At 51.6% G+C, this 23,378-nt stretch overlaps 1 protein-coding gene across 1 annotated transcript in view; it reads right to left on the minus strand.

Moving 5' to 3' along the window:
- The window catches only part of ATP2C2 (ATPase secretory pathway Ca2+ transporting 2), a 58,450-nt gene extending 35,374 nt beyond the window's left edge, over positions 1-23,076 (minus strand). The window contains exons 1-6 of the mRNA XM_008140064.3: positions 22,871-23,076; positions 7,326-7,436; positions 5,066-5,182; positions 2,225-2,314; positions 854-889; positions 689-750 (exon numbers count right to left, since the gene is read on the minus strand). Of these exons, the coding sequence (XP_008138286.2) occupies positions 689-750; positions 854-889; positions 2,225-2,314; positions 5,066-5,182; positions 7,326-7,436; positions 22,871-22,969 (515 nt within the window). The 5' untranslated portion in view covers positions 22,970-23,076. The remainder of the gene's footprint in view (positions 1-688; positions 751-853; positions 890-2,224; positions 2,315-5,065; positions 5,183-7,325; positions 7,437-22,870) is intronic.
- Positions 23,077-23,378: the final 302 nt, after the last annotated feature.

A 23,378-nucleotide genomic window follows, 5' to 3' on the forward strand; every position in this document is an offset into this window, starting at 1 on the left:
GCCTGCCCCTGCCACATTTTAAATCCTCAGTAATCATATTTGACTGGACATATACTGGGCAGCACAGATTACAGAACATTCCAGAAAGTTCTACTGCACAGCACTGTGCTAAGCAGAAATGCCCACGAGGTATTGACAGATATTTTTGCCGTTTTCCTGTTTAAATATCGTTGGTAAGGGCTGCGCGATCACAAGCAGCAACGTGGAAATGCCTGGACAGGAGAGAGGCTGGTGGGCTGCTAACCACGTCCCTGGAATTCATTCTCATGTCGTCCGACCCTTCCACCAAGGTCCTGATGCCTCAGCTTGATAGAGCCCTGCATCTCAGCCTGAGTCCACCCTTTGAGAATCCAATGAAACCTCCGAACGCTCTCTTTTGGGAAAATGCACAGTTTTGCACGGCGTATGACGGGTTTCATGGGCACCCTCTTCCCGGGGCCATTTCCATCATCCGTGGCCCCCAGGCCAGGAGCCCTGATTCGATGCTAATGACAGACCGGAAGCCCAGAGAAGCCGAATGACGCGCCCAAGGACTCAGGTAACCCACTGGCAGGAGGACCAGCCCGGAGCCCCAGTACGGCGTGGTTTTCCCATGTCACCCTACAAGGCATACAAACTGTGCCAAACTCACCACCAGCCCACAGGCTCCTCTGATGAACCAGAAAGTCCCGGGGGGTCTCTGACTTACCAGTGACATTCGGGAGGTACCAGCTTGGTCAGCTCTTCCAGAGATTTCTCCGACCTGTACTCCTGGCAGGAAGCACATCACACGTGGTTTCCAAAGGTGGGGATTCCACAGAGCTCCCGCCACGCCCGGCCACCCCACCCGGGACCGCGGGAAATGAATACACACCTGGATGAAGGCCACAGTGACCACGATCAGCACGGCCTAAGGAGCAAACGGAGGAGCGTTAACACGGGGGGCACAGCGCACGAGTCCACGGGAGCGAGGGGCGGCCATTGTCTTTCAAAGTATATTTCTTTTTTGTTTGCAAAATAAGTGTACTGTGCCGAAACTCAGAAAAGAGATAAGCCAAAAAAAAAGAGCAGCAAAACCACCCCAAGTCCTACCCTGAGAGGATCAGGTTGTGGGGTACCCCCCTTAGATTTTCCTTCACAGACACACTTATCACACAGGGTCCGAGAGTGGAGACACGTCCTTTTACAAACTGCCTCTTCACTCAACAGCATCCTGTAAACACCATCCCGCTTCAGAAGGCGTGGCTCTAACCCCAGCCTTTTAAACAGAAGCAGCACATTTCATGGTGTGGAATGAGTCCGTGTTTGTATTTTAGGAGGGCCTGGCAGATAGAGAAAGCCGGAGTGACATCCGTCACAAGGTGACCGGTGGAAGCCAGGCACGAGAGGTCACATGTTGTGTGGTTACATTCGTATGAAATATGCAGGACGGATGACTCCACAGCGACAGAAAGCAGACTGGTGGTTGCCAGGGGCTGAGGAGGGGAGATGAGGGGCAACCATAATGGGCACGGGGTTCCCTTTTAGGACAATGAAAATGTTTTAGAACTGGATAGAGGTGGTGGTCATACAACATTGTGCATGTACTCCATGCCACTGCATTGTTCACTTTAAAATGGTTGGGTTTTTTTATGTGACTTTTCACCTAAATTAAAACAAAAATTTTTTAAGGCGCTCAGTGGTTCTCTATAGGTAACAGATTACAAACAATTACTCTTTTTTTAAAAAAAAAATATTTTTATTGACTTCAAAGACGAAGGGAGAGGGAGAGATAGAAACATCAATGATGAGAGAGAATCATTGATTGGCTGCCTCCTGAACGCCCCCTACTAGGGATCGAGCCCACAACCTGGGCATGTGCCCTTGACCGGAATTAAACCCGGGACCCTTCAGTCCTCAGGCTGATGCTCTTTCTACTGAGACAAGCTGGCTCTGGCTGCACGCACAGCCAGGATCGAGCAATTCCACCCGGGTCATGGGAGAGGAACTCCTTGCAACAGAGTTCCAAATGGCAAAGAACAGAAGCCACCTGGGCATCCACCAACGAAGCGATGGCCACATAAACCCCGACACCCCCTGGGGGCAGAGAAGGACATGGATTTGCTTCTCTTTCTTTCTGCTGCATTTTCTTTTTTTCTCAACAGCCAAGCTCTTTTTTCCTTGCATAGTAAGTAAGCAAACCCCCAGCAAGCCCCAGGGCAGCCGGGTCTGGGGGCTGGTGCTACCCCGGGCACCGCGCACTCACCACGGTGATGCTGATGGCGTCCTCATAGTTCTTCGTGAGGATGCTCACCAAGGCAGAGGCCAGCAGCAGCAGGATCAGGGGGTTCTTAAACTGAAAAATGGAAGCAGGTGGGTGGGCTCTTCTCTGGAATTCTAACCGTGCAGCAGCACGTGTGACCCGGTTCCTCACTCAGAGCCAGGCTTCCACGCCAACAACTACAGTGACCCAGGGCTGGGGGAGAAAGACCACCGCCACCCAATGGTCCTCCTCCTGGAATGGCCCCCCTGCATTTTCATTGACATTGGCTTCCGGGGGCCACACAGCAAACAGGCAAGAGGCCCAACGGGAAGCACACACCACGCGCCACCCGTGCCGCCCTGGCCGTGGACGATCAGGCTCTTCCTGGTTCCGGGAGCCCCTTCCAAGCCCACACGGTCAGGGAGAGGCAGCCAGGGGCTTGTTGGAACCTCACTGTGCAGGGGAGCTGGTGATCCACTGGACAAACAGCAACAATAAAAACAACCACCATTGAGTGGGCACACGCACCTGTTACTACTCCTGCTTGGTAAGTGAGCAACCAGAGGCTCTGAGAGGAACCGAATTTCCCCAGGGTCCAGTTAGGTCAGACTGACTCCTTCACCTGTGCACTTACCTGCTACGCTCCAATCAGGGCCAACTTATACAGGACAGCCTTTACTGAGCAACTCAGTATGTGCTAAGCTTCTTCTTATGTAAAACTCAGAACAGTGTTTATTAGTCCCACTTTCGAGATGGGGAAAATTGAGGCTCAAGGAAGTCCAATAACTTGCTTAAAGTCACAAGGGGGGAAAGTGGGATTTGAACCCCGAGAGCCTGACTCTAATACACCTTCGCCTCATGATTCCAGGGCAGCGTGTCGTGGGTCACGCTCAGGTAGAATTCTAATGGTGAGTCTCCTGAGTTGGAGAAGAGGGGCTGCCTTGTGAAGGGATGAGTTCCCTGTTACTGGAGGAGACAGACAGGAGAAGCACAACATCTGGCTCATGGCAGGTGCTCAGCGAGTGTGAAGAGTTAATACATGAGTGCAGATGGGCTTTCTGTACTCAGCAAGGGGGTGGGGGTGGGGCAGGGCCATCAGGAGCTGCCTTCCGGGATTCCCACAGATGGGCCCAGGGACAGACAAGGCTGAGATGAATAAACATGTTCCCTCTTAGAACGTGAGAGATTTCATTTCTGGAAAGGCCCTGGCTGGAGGCTGGAGGAGAACCCTTGGTATGAGGTTGACAGGGCACAGGCAGGAAGGAAGATGGCTGGGGAACTATGGGCCGGAGGTTTGGGGGAGGGGCGGTCCTAGTGGAAGGGACAGGCAGGGCAGAACTGAGGAGGCCCAACTGTAGGAGGAAAATGTCCCCCGTAGCCAGTGTGTCCACCTCCTTCCCTGAACTCCAACTTCCAGGAACCTCCACTACCTCCTTCCAACACTGGGGTTCCAGGAAGCTTCTGGGCAGCCAGAGCCACCTGCACGCAGAAGACCCTTTTGCTGCCCACACGCATCAGTGAATGGCATCCCAGTGCACTGAAAACCAACCAACGAGCAGGGTGGGGACTGGAGGAGAGTGTGAGGATGCTGCAAGGAGTGCTGTGATTGGTCCCCGAACCAACCAATCAAGAAACCTTTAAACGCTGAGCCAATAGAACACGGCTGAAGCCTGGATGGGGGTGGGGTGGGGATTAGGGTTAGGAGAGGCAGGTGTCAGGGATGGGAGAAGGGGCGCAAAAGGCCAGGGAGAAGAAACCAAGGCAGCCTGAATGCCTTCAGGCATCTGGGGAAATCTGCCGGCTAACTGGGGCAGATTTCTGAGCTGGTACTGGGTGGGTGATGGGGATCTTAACTGCTAAACTGGAACTTGCAGCCATGTCCATTTCCAATTTTTCTTTCCTCTTCCCAGAGGTTTCCAGGCATTTGATTTGTGCGCCCTCCATTCAGCACCCTGCCTGCACCAACGGCATCAGTTAAGGGGGCAGGGCCTGGCTCACTGCCCAGCATTGCCACTTACTGCTGTGTGACCTCAGGTTCCAGTTGCCAGATACACAATAGGGCACCGAGTAAGATCTGAATTTCAGATAAACAAAAAACTTTTTTTTTTTTTTTTGTAGACGTAGGTCCCATGTACCATTTGGGATCTACTTATACTAAAATATTGCCTTTTGCTCATCTGTCTAAAATTCAAATTTAACAGGGCATTCTGTGTCTCTATTTGCTAAATCTGGCACCCTTACACAGTCTGGAGATACTTCCATTTCTTTGTATTCACCCTCCTCATCTCAAAATGGAGGTCAGGAGGAAGATAAATAAGTTAATGTTGACTTACTCACTCAGCTAGCATGGAGCCTAGCAGGTGGAAAACCCTCTGTGAATGTAGCAACTGCTGTTCCTGATCACGGCTGCCTGGGGAGTTAGCGAAGTCTCGTGTCCGTCCCTCCCGCTGGCTGAGAGCAGCCTGAGTGTAGGAGAGCCTTTTTATTTTTGTCGTACAGATGCCCCACGCCCTGGGACTGGCCCAAGGACACCCTCGGTGAATATTTAAAGAGAGACTGCCCAGCCGGTGTGGCTCAGTGGTTGAGCATCGACCTATGAACCAGCACATGCCAGGTTGCGGGCTCAGTCCCCAGTGGGGGCATGCAGGAGGTAGCTGATAGATGTCTCCCTCATCAATGTTTCTTTCTCTCCATCCCTCTCCCTTCCTCTCTCTCTCTCAAGTCAATAAAAAAAAAAAAAAACACAATTAAAAAACATAGTTTAAAATATTTTTTTTAAAAAAGGAAAGACTGCCCACCCTCCCCATTAGACATGCAGGGAGGGAATGACGCCTATGGGCCTACCTGATCAAGGTATTTCTTCCACACGGGTTCAGTGTTGTCAGCGACAAACTCGTTCCAGCCGTGGACCAGCCTGCGCTGTGTCACCGAGAACTCTGACAGCCCATTCTGTAAGTCCACCTGCAGGGAGACGGTCCAGCCCCCGCTCACCGGTGGGCCCGGAAATGCCGAGGAGCCCGAGCCACAGAGTCCCCACTCTGCACCCAGCCACTTGCACCATCAAAGAACGTAAGCACTAAGGGCAGAGAGAGAAGGAAACCCACAGCCCCAATTCTTTTTCAATTAGACTGCACTCCTGCCCTACAATTACAGCACAAAACAACAACCCGGGGCCTAAATTTGTCACAGGGAAATGCAGAAACACATTTTCTTCTTGAAAAAAAAAAAAAAAATACAGGCCTTGGGAATGTAAAATGGTACAGCCACTGTAAAAAAAAAAAACAATATGGAGTTTCCTCCAAATATTAAAATAGAATACCACACGATCCAGCAATTTCACTTCTGGGTGTGGCTATTCCAAAAGAGTTGGAAGAGGATCCTGAAGAGATATTTGTGACGTGTGTTCATAGCAGCATTATTCTCAACAGCCAAAAGGTAGGAAGCAGCAGAAACGGGGAGAGATTGTCCAATGGGTGCCGAGTGTTGCAAGATGAATGAGCTCTGGAGATTGGTTGCACAGCAATGTGAATGTACTCATCATCACTGAGCTGTACACTTGCAAATTCTTATGATGGGAAGGTTTATGTTGTGCATTCACCACAGTTAAACATAAAGTAAAATAACAGAAAGAAGGCCTGTCCCTAAACACAATGCTAGCTAAAATTATTATACCATGCACGTATTGTGCCAGGCACAGCTTCAAGCTCTTTACACAAACTAACGTTAAAATAGTTCATTTGAGTTGGTAATTGTGTAAGGAAACTGCACTGTTCTGGTTGCAGCAAAGGTACCCTTGTTTTTAAAAAGTTGATAAGACAGCTCTCCCAGGTGGTAGAGGTGGCAGGGAACGCTGAATTGGTTTCTAGATTCCTTCCAGTAAAGAAAATCAAGCTCATTTTCTAGGTGGTGTAAAAAGTCTAGGCAAGGAAAAAATATTTCCCTTCCTCTCTCCAAATACTAACAAGCAGGACTTGAATTTAAACAGACTTTTGAATTCTTCTCCAGGAAAGCCTGGCATGAAACACGGACATCCAACTTCCCTGAAATTGTGGCACGTGCCATTTATTAGTAATTTTTTTTTTTTTACCAAGTGTGGTGGGTTATGAGTGAACACACAAACACAACATTATGTTTGCCCGGTTTTCTAGGTAAAGAAAATTAAACACATGGAGCAAGCCACGTCCTTCAGCCTCAGAGAAGAGTTTTATAGAATGGGGTGTTCTTTTTCATTTCTTTCTTTTAGTTTTGCGCTGGCCAGGAATTCAAATTCACTTGAGAAATGTAAGAATTTGATTTCTGGAATTGGCAACATCATAGATGATAAAAGATGAAGGGTGTGAAGAGGAGGTGGTTAAGAATTGAGCTTTGGCCCTAGCCGATTTGGCTCAGCAGATAGAGCATCGGCCTGTAGACTGAAGGGTCCTGGGTTTGATTCCAGTCAAGGGCATATGCCCGGGGTTGTGGGCTCGATTCCCAGTAGGCGGCCTGCAGGAGGCAGCCAATCAATGATTCTCTCTCATCATTGATGTTTCTCTCTCTCTCTCCCCCTCTCCCCTCCTCTCTGAAATCAATAATATTTTTTTTTTTTAAAAAAGAATTTGAACTTTGTTGTCAAAGCACCTGGATTCACCACTGGCTGTGCTACTGTATAGCTGTGTGTGTTATGACTTCTCTATGTCTGATCAAGAGAAACAAGTAATTGAGCATCTGGAAGAGGGGGGTGCCAGTCCTCTGGTAAGGGCCTCACGGGAAATCAGAACAGTTCAACTTAGAGGGAGAGAGGGAGATGGAGGAGGAGGGAGGGAAAGAGAAACATAGATGTAAGAGAGAAACATCGATGGGCTTCTCCCACATGTGCGCTAACTGGGAATCGAACCAGAAACCTAGGTATGTGCCCTGACCAGGAATTGAGCCCGAAACCCTGTGGTGCACGGGATGACGCTCCATCCAACTGAGCCACCCGGCCAGGGCAATAGCATTTTTTAACAACGAGAACAAAAGTGTCAGCACAGAATTCTAGAGCAGCTTTCAGGACACCGCGTTCCTCTCTGCTTCATCTAAAACCTTTCCCACAACTGGCATCAAGTGCAAATCCAATGCTTACGGAAAACGCTTCGGCCAAATCCTCTCTGTGGCATTTGCTCGCCTCCTTGGGTGGCAGGGCGACCACCGTCTTCTCTTTCTCGATGGCTTTCAACTCACACTGTTCATCAAACTGTGAAAAAAGCAGATTGCTGCTAAGCAAGTTGAGGTTTTGTACTTACGCGTCTTTTGTTTGTTTTTGTTCATCCTCACCCGAGTATATTTTTCCACTGACTTTTATTTTAAAAAATATATTTTATTGATTTTTTTACAGAGAGGAAGGGAGAGGGATAGAGAGTCAGAAACATCGATGGGAGAGAAACATCCATCAGCTGCCTCCTGCACACCTCCTACGGGGGATGTGCCCGCAACCAAGGTACATGCCCTTGACCGGAATCGAACCCGGGACCCCTTAGTCCGCAGCCCGACGCTCTATCCACTGAGCCAAACCGGTTAGAGCTCCATTGATTTTTAGGGAGAGTGGAAGAGAGAGGAAAAGACAGAGAGAAACATTGATGTGAGAGAAACACATCAATTAGTTGCCTCCTGCAGGAGCCCTGATCAGGGCCCGGGCCAGGGAGGAGTCTGCAACCGAGGTACGCAGGCCAACGCTCTATCTACTGAGCCAAACCGGCTAGGGCCTGATGCGTCTTTTTAAAGTATGACATACACATAGAGAGTGGGCGTATCTTAACTGCACAGATCAAAGTCTCACAGACGATCCAGATAACCAGCCTCCAAATCACAAAGCGGACAAGCCAGCCCAGGAGCTCCTGCAGGCGACCTAACCCCCTGGAGGGGAATGGCGCCATGGTCTCGCCACCATGGATTAGTTTTACTGGGGTTTGAACTTGATATAAATGGTCACGTGTAACACATACTCTTTCCCACCTGGTTCCCCTCTATTCAGTGTTGTTAGTGAGAGTCACAAAGGACGTTGCATGCAGCAATGGTTTGCTAATTCTCATGGTTGTATAATATTCCACTGAATAAGCATAGCAGCCTCGCTTCCCCATCCATGGTTTCAGTTATCCATTGTCAACTGTGGCCCGAAAATATTAAATAGGGAAGTCCAGAAATGAAAAATTTACAAGTTTCCAATTGCTCTCTGTTCTGAGCAGTGTGATGAAATCTTGCCCCCACTGACTCCATCCTGGCTGAGATGGGAACCATCCCTTTGCCCATGTCCCCACGCTGTGCACGCTCCTCGCTCGTCAGTCAGTTACCGCTGTCTTGGTTATCTGATCGACTGTCACCGTATGGCAGTGCTGTGTTCAAGTAACCTTTATTTTACTTGGGAATGGCCCCAATGCACAAGAGGAGTGATGCTGGCAACTCAGATATGCAAAAAAATTAAAATAAAAAGTCATGCCCGGCCGGCGTGGCTCAGCGGTTGAGCATCAACCTCTGAACCAGGAGGTCGTGGTTCAATTCCCGGTCAGGACATGCCCAGGATGTGGGCTCAATCCCCAGTGGGGGGCGTGCAGGAGGCAGCCGATCAATGATTGTCTCTCATCACTGATGTTTCTATCTCTCCATCTCCCTTCCTCTCTGAAATCAGTAAAAATATATTCTTTTAAAAAGAGTCATAAAGTGCTTTCTTTAAGTGAAAGGGTATGTATGTACAGAACAAAACCCTAGAGTATATTTAGGGTTCAGTACTATCTGACGTTTCAGGCATCCGCTGGGGGTCCTGGAACATATGCCCAGCAGATAAGGGGGACTACCTACCTCACGAGGCATGTATCTGTTCTGCTGTTGTTGGACATTTGGGCTGTTTCCCGTTGTTGGCTAATACTGACACATCTGTTTTTAAAACAACCGTATTTCATAGAATCGGAGCTCACAAGGCTGACAGAGCAGGGCCACAGTTTACATAGTTAGAGCCCTGAACCTTGACCCTCCGGGATTCTCAATCCAGCTTGCAGCATATTGTAGAGAGTGTCCCTGATGGAGACAGGGGTCTCACAGCCTGTGGAAGAGCCCAAGAAAGGGGGAGCCCCGCTGAGTCTGGGTGTCTGACAGGCCTGGGAAGAAGCACAGGAAACACCTGGAGGGCATGGGAGGCCATAACACAGGAAAACCTCAGACCCAGACAACATGAAGTGTCTGCAGAATTATTCTGAGAACTCCTGGGCCCAGGACATGATAACCATCTTTTCCTTCCCACCAGGTTGTCGGGCCCGGGAAGGAGGAAGGGGAGGCAGCACTGGCTCACCTCTTCCCTCTTCCTGCAGCTGGAACAGAGGAGCAAATGCCTCTTTTCCTTCTCGCCAGCCCCCCGGCAGCCCCCGCCCACACCCAGCACACCCCACCTGCCTGACTTGCTTAGAAATGTTCTACTAACCACATCGGTCCCCGGGGGTGCTGCCCTGTTAGGCAGGGGCCAGGAAGCACGCAGTGATGGCACAGGCCACTCGGCAGGCTCCCGGCCGTCGTGAGCTTTCCTGGGGCCACCGTCACGGTCGCTGTACGAGACTCACTAAGAAACCTGTGCCTCACAACATGACACAGAACGCTGCTTCTGTCCTCAAGAGCTGGCTCCACGGGCCGGGTAAAGGGCTCCATTCTCGCTCACACCACAGACAGAGGCGTGCTGGGGTTTTAGGGCCTGCTCCCCCGGCTGGGCTCTGTCTTGCCATTTCTTTCCGGCATGACCATACCCGATTCACTTCTTGTACCGCATCCCGAGTGGCCCTGGAACATGTAAAGCCAGGCCTCCCCTCCAACCACCACCTCTCTGCCCTTCTCTCTCATACACACACACCATGCTTGGAACACCTGGGAGATTCCAGTTGCTCTGAGGAGGAAAACCCAACGGCCACCAGGGGGCTTCAGCAGACCCCACATGCCCACCCCCAGAAGCCTGGCACGTTTGGGCAGCAGCACACCAGCAAACAGCCTGCTTCCGGGGCCCACGAGACACATGCTGTCCATGGAGGAGCCCCGTGTCCCCCAGGAATGGGCCTTGCCAGCGGCCCTAAAGGAGTCCCATGCACATTGCGTGGCCGCCACACCAGACTCTAAAGCAGGATCCTCAGCCAGGAGCGGTTTGCCCCCAGGAGACTTGGGCAACATCTGGAGGCACGTTTGGTTATCATAACTGGGGGGCGAGGGTGCTGCTGGCGTCTGGTGGGTAGAGGCACACATGCTTCCAAGCACCCCCCAATGCACAGGACACCCCCCCCCCCAAAACAAAAAGGAATGATCTGGAACAGAAAGGTCAGGAGTACTGAGAGTGAGAAACTCTGCTTTGAGATACAGGGATTATTCTGTCTTGACATCTTCCCAAATAGATTAGTCAACCTGCTCTGCCCTCAGCATCCTGACTTCCTCGTGATGCCACCTACGCAATCACCAGCGAGTGGCTGTCATTAAACGCCTTCATCCGCTCACAGGGCAGCCACTCCAGAAGGCGGGACCAATGTCTGGTACCCCGGGCTGCTCCCCAAGCGTCTGTCAATCAGAGCTCAGGACACTACTGGAAATGTGCAGTTAGTTCTCCTGGCTATGTGGAACGAGTACATGCTCTCAGCCACAAGCCTCAGTTTACCCAGCTGTAATCTCCTCGTCTGCAAAATGGGGTCAATGATGTCTTCCTGGTCACGCTGTTGCAGAGTCAAGCAAGCGCATGCGTATCGATGGCTTAATGCAGCCCAGACCCACTGCGCGCTCCCAGGAAGTGCGGGCCCAGTGCCTGCTGTGGGGACCAGGCCTCCAGCACTTGGCGGGAAACACGGCGATGGGACGTGGCCTGGTGGCTCAGCTATGTTTAGGAAACTCAAGAACAGGAAGGAGCAGAGGGCAACAAAAGGAGCACAGCGGTTGGAATGGCGCAGACCGGGTTTCCATCCCGCTCTGTCACTGGCCAGCCCTGTAGGGATGAAACAAATGCATAGAGACAGGAAGGAGCATGGTGGCTGCCAAGGGCTGGGAGGGGAAGGGCAGTTAATATTTAACGGGGACAGAGTTTCAGTTAGGGACAATGAAAAGGTTCTGGATGCCGACAGTGGTGATGGTTGCGCAACAATGTGAATGTACCTAATGCTGCTGAACTGTGCGTTTAAAAATGGTTAAGCCCAGCAGGCATGGCTCGGTGGTTGAGTGTTGACCTAGGAACCAGGAGGTCAGGGTTCAATTCCTGGTTGGGGCACAGACCTGGGTTGTGGGCTCGATCCCCAGTGTAGATTGTGCAGGAGGAGACTAATCAATGATGCTTTCTCATCATTGATGTTCTATTTCTCTCTCCCTCTCCTTTCCTCTCTGAAATCAATAAATATATTTATATATATATATATATATATATATATATATATATATATTAAGTGGTTAAGACAGTAAATGTTATCTATATTTTACCACAATAAAAAAAATCCAGAAAAACAACAAAACAACTCCCCTGCCTTTGTGGGTCAAGGTTAGCAGGAGTCACCCTAGCCAACCGCGGCTCACGAGCCACATGCGGCTCTTTGGCCCCTTGAGTGTGGCTCTTCCACAAAATACCACGTGCAGGCGTGCACATACAGTGCGATTGAAACTTCGTGGCCCAGGCGCAGAAGTCGGTTTTCGGCTCTCAAAAGAAATTTCAATTGTTGTACTGTTGATATTTAGCTCTGTTGACTAATGAGTTTGCCGACCACTGCCCTAGCTGGTGCTGCTCAGTGATTGGAGCATTGGCCTGCAAACCAAGGGGCTCAGGTTTGATTTCTGGTCAAGGGCACGTACCTGGGTTGCAGGTTTGATCCCCTGCCCCAAGGAGTGCGTGGGGGAGGCAACCAACTCTGGCATCAAAGTTTCTCTCTCTTCTCTCTCCCTCCCTTCCCCCCCCCCCCCCCCACTCTCTCTCTCCCTTCCATTCCCTCTAAAAATCAATGGAAAAATTATCCTTGGGTGAGGATTAACAAAAAGGCTAGCAGGAGTGCCCACCCTTTCTCAGGAATTGGTGGGCTCTGACAGGTGCAGGGCAGGGCTGCCCAAGCTCTGGGAACCAGCCAAGTGGCTGAAAGAGGCCTGTGGGGCTAAGGGGGGGGGGGGGGGGGCAGGGACAGGCAGCCTGGAGGGGAGGTCTGGCTGAGGACACGCCTACCATGGGGGCAGAGTCTGAGACCCAGTGGGAGGGCACCTGGCCTCCAAAGTAAAAGCCATCCACACACTCCCAGGTACGTGACCACGGGAACGGAAAGCAAGGACTCACATGAATGCATGTTCATGGGTGATCACAGCCGCACCATCCACAACAGCTGGTGCCCAACCACGAGTGGGGGACAAACACAATGGCTCCAGCCACACAGCGGAACATTCGTCAGCCACACAAAGGCAGGGGGTGCTGACACATGCTATGCTGTGGGTTGAATTGTTTCCCCTCAAAACAACATATCTTGAAGTCCTGACCCCCAGGGGAGGGGGGTGGGAGTGACTGCTAATGGGGTGAGGCTTCCTTTAGGGGTAACACAAATGTTCTGGAACCCTCTATTGGGGTCCCACTAGAAGTCGTGGTCACACAGTGTTGTGACTGTCCTAAATGCCACTGAAAATGGTTCATTTTATATTATGTGAATTTCACCTCCATAAAATAAAAAAAAGAGGAAGCCATTATAGGTCACAGATAGGAACTCCCTCCACAATCTGGAACCACCTGGAGGTCTCAGACCTCCGCCCCGTCCTGCCACCCCCTCGGCCTTTCATCTCCGCTGTCTCCACTCTCTCCCCAGAAGCATTTCAATACACTTTTAGGTTTTCCACCTGAATCGGAGCCTCCTGCCTGGGCTCACAATGGAGATGTCCACACTTCCTTCTCTCATTTGCCACAATCAGGCTCGGTAACAAGCCGTCTACGCTCGCTGTCTCCAAGTTTTCACCTCCCATCCACTTCTCAACCCACTTAGGGGGTCTCCCAGGTCCCTCCTGTGGTCCGAGGCTGCTAGGATGTGGCCCGGGACCCGAAACATCACCCGCGAAGGCTCACTCCGTCTCATCCTCAGGGAGCGGAGCCCTTGGGCCCGGGACTGAGCACGCGGCCCCGGCCCCTGCCCGCATGGGGGTGACTTCTGCACAGGGTCACGTGTGGCCTTCTCGCTCCCTTAAGGACACACACACACTTTGTCGGCGTCTGTCCGGCTTGAGTCAGGACATGTTCCATTGGTAACGAGAGTGGCACGTCCTGATGGAGGTCAGGCGCCCTGTGGGGCACCCCCGATTCTCGCTTCCTGTCAAACCTGATTCTGGGGGAGCCACCCCTTCCTTCTCCTTTGTGTCTCCTTTTTTTTAAAAAAAAGTTCCTTTTTATTAAGGTGAGATCCACATAACGTAAAATTAACCATTTTAAAGCGTTCAGTGACATTTAGCACATTCCCAATGTTGCCCAACCACCACCTGTATCTAGTTCTGAGACATTTCCATCACCTCAAAAGGAGACCCCATCCCGTTATCAGTCACTCCCCATTCTCCCCCTCCCCCCCGCCCCCCTCAGCTCCTGGCAACCACCACTCTGCTGTCTGTCTCTATGGACCGACCTACTCTGCATATTTCGTATACATGGAATCACACAGTGTGTGACCTTTTGTGCCAGCTTTGTGACCCCCAAAGTACTGTTTGCCCACAGCAAACAGATCCATGCTGGCATCCCAGGGCAGGCGATGGTGAGTGGGGCCGTCCTGAGCCCCAAGGAAATAGTCTGGGACGAGGATGTTGAGTGTTTTCCCAAGCAAAGACAGCTCAGGGCCAATATTTAACCTCGCGGAGCTTCCGGAGGGAACCGCACAGGGCAAACATGACATTGCTGAGCGATGAGCTGGCTGAGGGAGCGAGCACGTGGCACCCGGGGGTGGACCAGCCTCCTGCGCCAGAACCGGGCTCTCTCTGCCCTTCCTCCGGGCAGAGAGTCAGTTCATTTCAAGCACCGACTGGCTTAGACCCCAAGGATTGCTTCCCTGTCCAATGACTGATGCGAACACTTATTTCTTCAACGTATCTGTCAAACCCACCCCTTGGCTGCCTCAGTTTCCCCTCCTGAAAGCGGGGGGTTTATAACAGCAGCGACTCCAAAGTTGAGGAGCCTCTGGGATCTTGTAAAAATATACCTGCCACGGCCTATCCTGATGGCTAGGTCAACAGAGTGGGGCCTGCTTTTCAGGGTTCCTGAAAGCTCAGGTGATTCTAATTTGCAGCCGGAGCTAAGCTGAGGCTACCTGGCTGGAGAGGCATTCAAAGACCAACCCCATAGGGTCCTGTTCTTAAGAGGCCACCACGTTGGAGGACCGAAAAGCCCATGGCTCGCAGGCCAAACACCAGGTGGGGAGTGCCTGGGCCCTGGAGAGCCATGGGAGTCCAAGCAGGGAAGGGTCCTGCCGCTTCCTGGGGGAGAGGGGAGGGCAAGGCCCAGGGCAGCAGGTGCCCCCAAGACTTTCTAGAAGTTGGACAGTCAAGGGAAGGAGCTGGACAATAAAGGGGTGTCCAAGGACAGCTAACAGGCCATAATGGTGACAGGACAATACAGCCCATCTGAGGTGTGTAACTGGGTGCCGTTCTGCACGTGTGCACCTGAGGAGCCCCACCAGGACGCAGCCTGGAACCTCTCCAGCTCCCGGAAGTTTCCCTCGTGCCCTTTCACCCTGCGAAAGCTGACCAACGTTTGGACTTCTATCAACATGGATGTGTTCTGCCTATTTTGGGACCCCACATACATAAAATCATATTAGGTACTCTTACGTCTGGCTTCTCTCAATCTATGTCATTTTGCTGAGATTCATCTGTGTTATTCCATGAACATGGTTTCATAGCTGTGATTCATTCTCTTTCGTTGCTGTGTAGTATTTCAAGTATCCCATTGCATGGATATGCCATAATTTATTTTACTACTAGAGGCCCGATGCATGTAATTCATGCAAGAGTAGGCCTTCCTTCCCCCAGCTGCCGGCACAGGCTTCCCTCTGGCACCCGGGACCCGGGCTTCCCTGGCAGCCCCAGCTTCATCCGGAAGGTTGTCTGGAAGGATGTCCGGTCTAATTAGCATATGCTTTTATTATTATAGTTAGATTTGCATGTGATTGGGCACTTAGTCCAGTTTGGCCTATCAGACATGACACTGCTTTGAGCAGATTTAAGCCCTCATTCCTCCTGGGCACATCCCCGGAAGTGGAACCGCTGGGCTGCAGGTATACACCCCTTTGGTTATAGTAGACACTGCCCATCAGTTTTCCCAGGAGCGGTACCAGTAGCAATAGATTAGGAAGAAAAAGACGTACAATATTGTAACACATTAGCCTATGTAACACAGAAAGGAGAACGCGTATTTGCTTGTTTATTAGGCACAGCTCACACCAGGCTGGGAGACAGAGGCAGTGAGAGGCTCCTAAGGACACCCTTTTTGAATCCTGCACCACCATAAGAATTGATGATTCAAAGAGGGAAGACCCCGTCCTGACCAAGCGTGGGGGCAGAGCCCGTGCAGGAGGGAGCGTCCTAGTAAAGGGATGCTCAGAAAATGGAAGGCAGAGCAGATGAGCAGATGTTAACTCAGGAAGGTGGGGGAAGAGAGCCCCAGGCAGGGCACAGTGTGGGCAAAGCTGTGCACAGAGGAGCCACGAGGAGGCCGGCTCTCTGCGGAGCACAGGAAACAGGAGGCTGGATCCTCGGGCAAGAATCACAAATGAACTCAAGAGGACCTGCCCAACACCTTTCAATGTTAGGGGGGAACCCCTAAAAGTAGCAAGCCAGGGGGAGGGAGCATCACTAGGCCCACATCTCACGAATCTCGGCTTTACTTCTAGTCCCCCTGGCTACCAGCTGTGTGACCCTCAGCAAGTCCCCCACCTTCTAGGAGCCTCAGTTTTCTCCTCTGTCAAATGGGAATAAGGTGATCCATACGGAGGATTGCTGAGGCAGGGCTTCTTCAACTCCAGTCTCAGGTCAAGATGGGTTCAGAGGTGTTTCCCAGTCCTTGAAATTATAGCTAGGTACTGTGTGTGAGTGTGTGTGTGTGTGTGTGTGTGTGTGTGTGTGTGTGTAATGGTGGTGTGGCCCCAGCAGCAAAGAGCTACAACAGGATGAAATGTGACATCCAGAGTACATATCTTGTTTACAGGCAGTCAGTGCAGTCAAGGCCCAAGTGAGGAGATGGCCAAGCTAGGTGGTGGCCAGTTCGACCCGGAGCCAACAATTGGCTGGCAAGGTAAGGAGACTGCTTACAGACAGGGAGGTTGTGCAATAAGTAAATATACTGCGGATAATGGGAGCTGCTGTTGGTGAAGGGAGTTACACATATAGAGAGCTGGCACTGACCCTGTGGAATTTATTGATTGCAATCTATGGTTTCACACACACACACACACACACACACACACACACACACACACACCCTCCTCTGAGAGGGCCTAGAAGCTATGACATCCACTAGCATGCACACACCTCGCCCCAGATCTGGTTCTCCATACCACTCTTCCAGCAAACAGAGCCGAGAATCCTGGGAGAATTGGCTGATCCAGGGCTGGAGCAGGGAAGGTACCGAACGAGGCTGGAATTTCTTATTGTGCCAGAAAGTAGGAATGTGCTCAAAGAACGATGAAAAAAATGCCCAAGATTCAAGATGTCACCATGGAGGGGCTCCTGTTGGCCAAATCTGGGACAATCTGAGCATCAAAGTGAGAGATACTAACAAAATTTTACACCCTTAATAAAATAGGAATCCATGAGTTGACAATGTTACATGAATGAGTAAATAAATGACCAAATACGCAGAAGAAAGGGGAAGCTCTTCCTCATGCCAGAATGCCAGGTAACCCAGCGGGGAGGAATGACAGAATTAGAAAACCGCCGTTTCTCAGATGCTCTAAGAGTAATTGATTCGGGCAAAGATCATCAACGGATGCTAAAACTAAAGAGTGAAAACGGTCTGAGAAACAGGCTACTGACAACCTCAACACGTCTCTCCGTAAAATACTTATTAATGACAGTGGGGGAAACAGCAACGTATAGAGAGAAACGAGGCCTGGAGAGAGAAATCTCCAGCACAGAACCCAGGCAGCCCTGGGTTCCAACCCTGGACAGGTCACTGCACCCTCAAAGCCTCAGGTTTCTGCGGGGACGTTTGTAAGGATTCAGAATAACATGGTGCCTCCACAGATGTCCTTTGGGACTTTGTTCTAATCATTAAAACAGGAAACCATCTAAATGCTCATCCACAGAGGTGGGTTAAATAAAAACGCCTACACAGCAAGAACCCTCTCCGGAACTGTATATACTGCAGAAATGGGGAGGGTGCAGGTGCACAGAATTACCCTAGGTATATTTTTAAAAATATAAGTTTTTTTAAAAAAACATAGGTTTGCTCCATGGTAAGAGTGCCGGCCTGGTCAAGGGCATGTTCTTCGGTTGCAAGTTTGATCCCAGGTCCCAGTTGGAGTACGTGCAGAAGGCAACCAGTCGATGTGTCTCTCTCACATCAATGTTTCTCTCTCTCTCTCTCTCTCTCTCTCTCTCTCTCTCTCCCTCTCTCTCCTCTCCCTCTCTCCCTTCCTCCCTCCCTCTCTCCCTCCTCCTCTCTCCCTTCCACTCTCTCTAAAGATCAATGGTGAAAATATCCTTGGGTGAAAATTAAAAAAGAAAAGAAAAGAAAAAGCATGAGTTGGGTGTGAATAATAAATACTGTGGCCAGGTGCTGCCCTAAAAGCTTTCGGCGACCATTCCGCTCCACAACAGATCTCTGCCGTGTGTGCAGTCATGACCTCACATCCAGAAGGAAAACCGGGGGCATGGCAGACTGAGGCATGTGCTCAAGGTCTCACTGCTGGCAAGCGGCAGGACCAGAATGCGCATCTAGGGAGCCTGGATCACAGGCTCCGGTGCTGCTAACCACAGCCTTTCAGGAACGGCAAGGAAAGGGGCCAGGGCCGCCCACACAAACAGCCATCTGATTACCGCGCACCGATTAGGTGCACACAGTACGCACAACCTCCACGCACACCAAGGAGGAAAGTGGGAGCACGGTGGGGCAGTGAAGGAGAATTCCACATTGTGCAAGTGTTTCTTGTGGTTTCTGAAAATAACCATGACAAGTTGAGAAAAGAAAAAGAAAGGGAGGAAAAATATATACAGTTCCTGGTTCATAAAAAATAGATTAAAAAACGAACAAACAACTAATAGGAGCATAATTCAATGAAGGCAAAACTGTCACTCAAATGTCAATATGCTGGTATTTGGCGGGGGGAGGGACAGTCACAATTGCACTGGGGGCAATAATCATGACACGCTGAAGGGATGAGAGTTTCTCAGTGGCTCGGAGAGAAAACCAATGGAGTCCTCGTGCAGCAGGTGCTCGAGGCATCGGGGAGTTAACCCTAAAGTGTCCAACCACTGAGAAGTGCCATCGCAGTGCTAGGGGGGCTTCGTGTGAATCCGGTCTTTGTACACAGCTGCCTGCCTGCCACAGTGGATGAGCGGCAAGTACGGTAATCAAGCCCAAGTGAAGAAATATTCTTTCCACAATGGCCGCCGCTCACCTCCGCGTCCAGCGACCCAGCCAGTTCTACAGTTACCCACTGACGGCCTTCCCAGTGGGCGTTCACAGGCTGCTGGTCCCACACTACACTGGCAAACACATTTCTGAGACATTTAAGTGCCATTTTGTACGGGTAAGTAGACATTCTCAGCCTGAGCATTATCAAAATCAAATTTAAAAGAGTCTAAATAAATAGAACTCAAGACTAATAAAAAACACCAACAAAACTAGCTAACTCTGAAACACACCATGCAGGTGGTTTTTATGTGAATGATCTCGTGTAAAAAACAATTTCTTCCTACCACTTGTGGACGGCAGCCTCTAAGACAGCCCCCAATCATCCCAGCCTCCCCGTATTCCCACCCTAGTAATCCTGCCCCCTTGAGAGTAGGCTAGCCGCTAGACCATTCATCCTTGGGGAAGCATTCCTGAGGCAGCCCTGGGGAGAGGACCATCGCGCCAGGCTCAGAGACCTGCAAAGCAACCACGGGAGTGAGCCTGGGAGCCAATCCTCCTCCTGCCGTTACACGAGTCTGCTGGAACCCAGCCTTCCCCCTGCAGAGTCCCAGGAGGATAAATCCGCTCACCAACCAGAAGGCAGTGCAGGTGGAGCCACGCAGTCTCAGTTAAGAGGTGGGAGCCCTGAGGGTCCAAGACAACTTTCACAGAGTCATCCTGGAAGCAGGTATTTCTGGTCCAACATTCTCCTTACCCAACCATCAGGTCAGCAGAGAGAAGCTTTTTTCCCAGTAATTAAGGGGGTTTCTCTTATACTTTTTTTTTTTTCATTACAATAGAAATACAGCCAGAGTGAGATGTCCTAGGAGCCATGAGAACTGTGCTTAGTTCCTGCCTCTGATGCGTCTAACTCTGGCTCCACGCTAGTCCCGTCTCAACCACTTGTCCCCCACCCAGTCACTCTGTTCTTTATTCTCCATCATACCCGAGACCTCTGAATGTTAAACATCTCGGTTTCTCTGTTGGCTGTCAGCCTCCCCCATGAACTCTGTTTTGTACAGAAGTATCGTTAGCGCCTGGCCCCACTGTGAGCCTTGACATCCTCATCTCTCACACAATAAAACTTCTCTTGAACTGAAGAGACCCAGGAGGAAATGCAGCAAGTTCTTAACAGTAACCATTATAACTGGGTGACTGGGCAAAGTGGTTGGGAGGGCCAGAGACTGCCCAGCATGCCACATACAACAGCCTATCCAATAAAAGAGTAATATGCAAATTGACTGTCACTCCAACACACAAGATGGCCGCCCCCATGTGGTCAAAGATGGCCTCCCCCATGTGGACACAAGATGGCCAGCACAAGATGGCCAGCAGGGGAGGGCAGTTGTGGATGATCAGGCCAGCAGGGGAGGGCAGTTAGGAGCAACCAGGCCTGCAGGGGAGGGCAGTTGGCAGCAACCAGGCCTGCAGGGAAGGGAAATTTGGGGTGACCTAGGCCTGCAGGGGAGGGCAGTTAGGGGTGACCAGGCCTGCAGGGGAGGGCAGTTGGGGGCAACCAGGCTGGCAGGGCAGGGCAGTTAGGCATGACCAGGCCAGCAGGGGAGGGTAGTTAGGGGCAACTGGGCCAGCAGGGGAGCAGTTAGGCGTCGATCAGGCTGGCAGGGGAGTGGTTAGGGGGTGATCAGGCTGGCGGGCAGAAGTGGTTAGGGGCAATCAGGCAGGCGAGCAGTTGGGAGCCAGCAGTCCTGGATTGTGAGAGGGATGTCCGACTGCCCGTTTAGGACAGTCAGATATCCCTTGAGGGGGTCCCAGATTGGAGAGGGTGCAGGCTGGGCTGAGGGACACCCCCACACTGTGCACGAATTTCGTGCACCGGGCCTATAGTGTGCTCATACGAGTTAGGACTATTGTGGAAACATTGCTTCTTTTTTCAAAATTTCTTGAGAGGAAAAGAGTTCCAACTGGAGGGCATAAATGTGAGAGCAAAGGAGCTGTTCGGGCTCTGAGCTGAGCTGGCAATAAGCAGGTCGCCTCACGGGGGTGGGCTGGCCTCCCTCCCTCATCACACTCCCCATTTGCCTTTACACTGTGTTTCTCAGCCTGCCTTTGATGCTGGCTGCCTGGGTCACGCTACACTGACAATCATCCCTTCAGGGTGCAGCTGAGAGCACAGGTCCACAGCCCAGAGGGTGAGCCCCTGCCCCTCCACACCTACAGACAGGCTGAAGCCCTGAGGCCCCTTTAAAAATTTGGGTGGGGGGGAATGAAGTCCACTTTGGTGCAGAGATCAAGCTCACCCCAGCAGCTCTATTCATGCTATTTCATCCCCAGGCACACCTGGATCATACTTGGGGCACCTGGACATCTCATAAAATCTGATCATAACCAACTACATTCACATCAGGAGGGTTTGAAAAATACCAAGCGTAATGCAAAAATCAAACAGTGGGAAGAAAAAGAACATAGAAAAGGCAACCATGTTGGCAAACCAACTTCAAACTTCTTTAACAAAACGCATCACGTGGCATATTAAGTAGAGAAATGGATTTTGGCAAAATAATGGAACTCTTTACCCCAGGGGTCCTCAAACTTTTTAAACAGGGGGCCAGTTCACTGTCCCTCAGACCGTTGGAGGGCCGGACTATCGTTTAAAAAAAAACTATGAACAAATTCCTATGCACACGGCACAGATCTTATTTTGAAGTAAAAAAACAAAACGGCTAAAACACCCGCATGTGGCCCTTGGGCTGTAGTTTGAGGACGCCTGCTTTACCCAATCCATGTTTAACACACACAGTGCTTCAGAAAAATAAATTTGAGAACTGCTAGTTACACAGCCCTGTGGTCCACCACCCTAGTGCCAGAATATAATAAAAGGCTACTGTGCAAATTGTCCCCTCAACTGGGAGTTGGGGGGGGGAGGGGCAACCGCCTCCAGCCCCTCCCTCTCAGCTGGCCCCGCCCCCAATCGCTCCCCCCATGGGGGCGGGGCTGCCCGCATCCCTTTCCCTCCCCGCCACCACCAGGGTCCTGATGGCCCGGATGGGGGCCGGCCGGACCCCACCAGCGCATGAATTCCAGCACCGGGCCTCTAGTCCATTTATAAAATGCCATTTTAATATGCACCAATATTTAGGAATCCTACAACCAAACTGCTTGACTACTTTCGTTCTTTGGGAGGAAATTAAATATTTTCAATCAAGTATTTCCAGCTGATCTCTTTCATTACAAAGTAAACAACTTTGAGGTTTCCCTTCCCCAGTCGAAAGGCAGGGTTGTAGTCTCATGAGCGCCCCCAGGGGACTATTTCGGGATTTTACTTTTCAATGACTGGTGAAGCTTAGACATTGGGCGCCCTCTGCTCTGGTATCCTGCTGTGAGTTCTGATTACAAGCTCAGGAGAAAGTAGGAAAGCCACCTGTCCCCGCTGTCACCTCTGGCTCCTCCAAGTGCGAGGGCTTTTGGGGGGACAGCTCTGCCTCAGTGTGTCGGCTAGCAAACACTCCCCTCCCTCAGAATCCTGTTGGTTTATTCTAGAGAGTCTCCTGAAGGTTGCAAAGTCAACATACAAACACGAGTGGTTTCTTACAAGGGCCCTGGAGACATGGGGAGCGACGCTGGGAGGCCTGGCTCCTACTACCTTGATTTTCACCATTATTTCTATGATTGCTAAAACAGGGGCGCAGTTTTCTGTTGCGGTTGGTTTTACATCGCTCCTCCCCCACCCCCCAATTCAAGCAGCTTTTAAAAATCCATAGAGCAGCCTAGGTGAGGAGACCCGGGGATTTCATTTCTCCGGAGTCGGAGAAACCTAGGTTAAGTTCCCAGCGAGGTGGTTTTCTGGCCGTGCGCCCTTTGAGGGACGCATTCACCGTGCCCCGCGCTCAGTTTCGCATCCGCAAAGTGGGCTTTTCGCATCGCATTTCGCATACGCGGCATGAGCGCGGGGCCAGAGCAGAAACGCGAGCTGGCGTTGCTACGAAGACGCTTTTCTCCAGAACCCGGCGATGGAGGGCGGGTGGGAGGAGCGCACCACGCGGAGACGGGATCGGGGCGTGGGGTGCGGAGGGTGGAGGGTCAGGTCCCACGCTCCGCGCCCGGGCGTCCAAACTCACCGAGGTTTCCAACTCGCCCCTCTCCAGCCGCTCGTACTGATGGCCCGCGCCGGAGAAGCCGAGTTTCTGCAGGAACTTGGAGAAGCGTGTCTTGACCATGGTGAGCGGGCGGGGGCCCCTCGCCCAGCCTCCTGTCCCGCCGCCGGCGGCCCCTGCGTGCGTGTCCGGATCCCCGGGGAGGCCGAGGCTGGCTGCGCGCGCCCGAGCCTCCTGGGCCGGGGCCAGGTTACCAGGGAGCCGCCTACCTGCGGCCGCAGGTGAGGCCCCGCCCCGGGGCGGAGCTGCGCACCGGGCGGCTCGGGGCGCACCTGGCTCCACCCGCCCCGCGAGCTCCCGGGACTTTATGGAGAGGCCCGGGGGCTGCAGCTGCGCCTCAGCAACCCGGCTGTTTTCCTAAACTTGCCAGATCTGAGAGCCACCTGGAGCAGGGGACGGGGAGCGAGAGAGTGAGCAAACGCTTGTTTAAAGTGCGCATTCTCTGACCTCGAGTTCTCGGGTCTGGAGCGGC

The sequence above is a fragment of the Eptesicus fuscus genome, chromosome 21 (assembly GCF_027574615.1).
Source record: "Eptesicus fuscus isolate TK198812 chromosome 21, DD_ASM_mEF_20220401, whole genome shotgun sequence".
In the NCBI taxonomy this organism is placed as follows: domain Eukaryota; kingdom Metazoa; phylum Chordata; class Mammalia; order Chiroptera; family Vespertilionidae; genus Eptesicus; species Eptesicus fuscus.